General features: G+C 39.9%; 1 protein-coding gene across 1 annotated transcript; it reads right to left on the bottom strand.

Annotated features, from left to right (window-relative positions):
• Positions 1 to 1,775: 1,775 nt before the first annotated feature.
• On the bottom strand, positions 1,776 to 2,439 carry LOC100946216 (protein MIS12 homolog). Its single transcript, XM_003793668.3, has one exon. It carries the CDS (start codon positions 2,408 to 2,410, stop codon positions 1,793 to 1,795), a length of 618 nt encoding a protein of 205 aa, XP_003793716.1. The 5' UTR covers positions 2,411 to 2,439; the 3' UTR covers positions 1,776 to 1,792.
• Positions 2,440 to 4,113: the final 1,674 nt, after the last annotated feature.

Genomic DNA, 4,113 nt, shown 5'->3' with positions numbered 1-4,113 from the left:
CCTGATCTGGCCCCCAATGACTTTTTTCTTTACCTGAAGATAAAAGAAATGCTGAAAGAAGGACTTTTTTTTTTTTTTTTTTTGAGACAGTCTCATCACGTTGTCCTCTGTAGAGTGCCGTGGCAACCTCAAACTCTTGGGCTTATCCAATTCTCTTGCTTTAGCCTCCCAAGTAGCTGGGACTACAGGCGCCTACCACAATGCCTGGCTACGAAAGGAGGACATTTTGATGGCCTTCAGGACACCAACGGTAATATGAGGAGTGCTCTGACAGTGATTCCAGAAAGAGTTCCAAAATTGGTTTGGAGGGTAGGCAAGGCTCTGGCATCAGTGCTCCCCAAAGGGGTACTTGGAAGGTGATCATAGCAATATTCAGCACTCAAGTATGTAGCACTTTTTCTAGGATGAGTTCTCAAGGTTAATTGCCAGAGCTTGTAAAACTATGGTAGCCACACGTTTTTTTCCCAAAGCCTTTAAAATACATTAAGTTAAATTAATTAAATTTAAATTACAGAATTTAATATGTCTACTTCTTGACAGTAAACATATTTTAGGTAAACATAAGCTTTCTAAATTTATAAGTATTTCATTGCAAATATTAATACTCTAAACTACTCCTCTTTACATAAAGGAGAAACTTGAAATCCTGTACTCTCGGAAGAAACAGAGGAAAAGCAATAAATTAAGAGCAAACATTCCCATTTCTCCACTTTCCTTCAGTGATCTAACATCTTATGTAGACTAATTACAAAAAGAAATTTTAGAGTCCATTGAATTTAAGCACAAGATACAGTTAAAATTTCCCCAAGGGTTCTAAATATTTGATGTTTATAAGTGTGAATAAATAATAGGTATAGGGCAGATTCTAGAACTAACTAAAGGATGAAAAGAAATTGACATGAATAGCCAAAAGTCAGTAAATATAAATTTCACTATTGGGTTTGCTCCAAGCTTTCTTTTCTACTCTGGATCTGCTTCTTTTGTGTCCAAGGCTTTCTCCAGGATAGCAAACAGCTTAAGGTTATCATGGCCTTGGTCATGGGAAGCACTTATTTTGGAAATAAAAACACTTTCTTTCCTCTTCACCAAATATTGAAGTTGCCTTTTTTGCTGTTTGCGTCTTTTAACCAGTCATCAGCTCCCTCATGTAAGAAAAGTTACGAGGCAAGAAAAGTTACGTCGGCCGTCTCAGTGTAAAAACTGGTAAATAAAGGGAACATCACAAACGTGTCATGACCAAGGTACAACTCTACAAGTGTCTTTGGCCATGGCTTCATTTTTTCAATCATGCCCTGAAATAAAACCACTATTGAACCAAGAATATCTTCTCAGGTAGTGCCCATAGCTCAGTGGGTAGGGCACTGGTCACATACACCGAGGCTGGTGGGTTCCAGCCCGGCCAGGGCCAGGTAAACAACAATGACAACTGCAACCAAAACATAGCAGGGAGTTGTGGTGGGTGCCTGTAGTCCCAGCTACTCAGAAGGCTAAGGCAAGAGAATCGCTTAAGCCCAAGAGTTGGAGGTTGCTATGAGCTGTGATGCCATGGCACTCTACCGAGGGGGACATACTGAGACTCTATCTCAAAAATAAATAAATAAATAATCTCTTCTCACCTAAGAGAGGCCTTTCAGGAACAGACGCTTCAGACAAGTTTGATGTGGTACATAGATACTTCAGAAGAGTGGACCATAAAAGAGGAAGATGTGAACAAAGAAAATTAACACAACATACCGTTCACTTGAATAGTCATTGGTATAAATTCCTTATCATTCTTTTTATTATTTAAAAATTACGATATTTTCAGTCTTTTGCTTTCCTTTTCCACATCGTCTGTAATGTTGTATAGTTTTCTGGAGTTTTGAACCAGGGACACCAAACTCTCCCTAAAGTCACTAGTACCATGATCTCTGCCAACATTTTGAAGCTCAGCAAACAAAGCCAATGTCTGTTTGAGTTTGGCCTGAACAATTTTTTGCTCTTCTAATTCTGCAAGAAGGGTTTGCTTAGTATATAATTCAGTCTTATACTTTTCCTGTAACTGGTCAATTTCTTTCTGGAGATGTTGAAATTCTTCCTCACTATAAGGATGTATCTCCTTATATTTATCTTCAGGAAGCAAGATGTTTGGAATACACAAAATCAGCTGCAAAAACAGCTGCTCCATTTTGCCAAAAAGGTTATCAAAACATCCTTTCATGAAGCTAAGAAACTTCTCTGTGCATCTGTGAATTTGGACTGGGCTGATCTCACAGTCTGGGATGCCATCCAGATTCTTCAGAATAACCCATTCAACAGCCTGCATCACTTCGAATAGGTAGTCTTGAAATGCAATACAGATCCTGAGCATGCACATTTGTGGGGTGAAGCCAAAGAACTGGGCCTCATAGGTCATTGGATCAACAGACATCTTGATTTATTTTGCTATGTTATTTTTTATTGTGAGCAATCACAGCAACCATGAGGGTGATGAATTCAACCGCACACCAACTTCCCACTACTTTCTTTAAACCACTGCTAGCTGTCAGAGATAGTTGATGCTGCTGGCTCTCCCAAATTCCGACTGATTAGTGCCTCAGCAAATGAAAGCATATGCAGGATAATATCACATTCCTGATTTGGTAGCCACACTTTTGGAACTCAATAGCTGTGTGTAAATGTCAGCTCCTACGTTGGATGGTATACTACATATTCACGGCTACAGGAATGTCCAGGGGTCCATTGTTCAGGGACAGCCTACAGTGAGACTTCCACATTCAAAGCCCTGCTTTGTCGTTCCCTAGCTAGATGACTTTGGGCAGATTATTCTACTTCTCTCTACCTCAGCTTCTTCATCTGCAAAATGGATTTAGTGATAGTACTGATATCAAAGGGCTGTTGTGAGAATCCTACGACTTGATGTATGCAGAGCTTTTGGAAAGGTGTGCATAGTGGAGGGTTATTAATATTATAATCAGCCTTTGATATTTATTTCATGTTATCACACTATCATGTATTAGCATAATTATACTATTATAATACAGCATTAACATGTATTATTGATATTAATATCATTATTTATCTTACTACAATAATGTTCTTTTGTTTGTTTGTTTTGTTTTTGAGATAGAGTCTTACTTTGTCACCCTCAATAGAGTGCTGTGGTGTCACAGCTCACAGCAACCTCCACGTCTTGGGCTTAAGTAATTCTCTTGCCTTAGCCTTCCAAGTAGCTGGAACTATAGGCACTCACCACAATGCCCAGCTATTTTTTTGTTGTAGTTGTCATTGTTATTTAGCAGGCCCTGCTAGGTTCAAACTGGCAGCCCAGATGTCTATGGCTGGCGCCCTAACCACTGAGCTATGGGCGCCAAGTCAATAATGATTATTGTTATTTTTGCACCTCCATGGTTTAGATGAGCCTCCCATTACTTTGAATCCTCACATCTCGCTGGGCATAGTGGCTCACACTTATAATCTTTGCACCCTGTGAGGCCGAGGCATGTAAATTTCTTAAGCTCAGGAGTTCAAGACCAGCCTGAACAAGAGTAAGACCCCATCTCTATTAAAAAATAGAACATACATGCCCATCAACCTAGGAATGTATTAACAAACTGTGGTATACGTATACCCTAAAAATATGGAGACGTCACACCTTTTATATTAACCTGGATGAAGGTAAACACATTCTTCTTAGTAAAGTATCATTAGAATGGAAAATCAAGTCTAGCATGGCGGCTCACACCTGTAATCCTAGCACTCTGGGAAGCTGAGGTGGGTGGATCACCTGAGCTCACAAGTTTGAGACCAGCCTGAGACAGAGCAAGACCCTGTCTCTAAAAATAGTTGGGCATTGTGGTAGGAACCTGTAGTCCCAGCTACTCGGGAGGCTGAGGCAAGAGAATCTCTTAAGCCCAAGAGTTTAAGGTTGCTGTGAGCTGTGACACCACATCACTCTACCGAGGGCAACATAGTGAGACTCTGTCTCAAAAAAAAAAAAAGAAAGAAAGAAAAATTCTTAGCTTTCTTCATTGTTCCCATATTTAATATCCCTCTTGTGAAACCTAAGGCTATTTTTTGAGATACCTTCCAGGCTTTACATTCCAGTGGATTGGCTGACCCACCCATGCCAAG

The sequence above is a fragment of the Otolemur garnettii genome, unplaced genomic scaffold (assembly GCF_000181295.1).
Source record: "Otolemur garnettii isolate 467f Iridium unplaced genomic scaffold, OtoGar3 scaffold00071, whole genome shotgun sequence".
Lineage (NCBI taxonomy): Eukaryota > Metazoa > Chordata > Mammalia > Primates > Galagidae > Otolemur > Otolemur garnettii.
This window is presented reverse-complemented; position numbering and strand designations above follow the sequence as displayed.

Coding starts and splice junctions, on each gene's coding strand:
- LOC100946216 (XM_003793668.3), bottom strand. CDS start 2,410: ATGTCTGTTGATCCAATGACCTATGAGGCCCAGTTCTTTGGCTTCACC.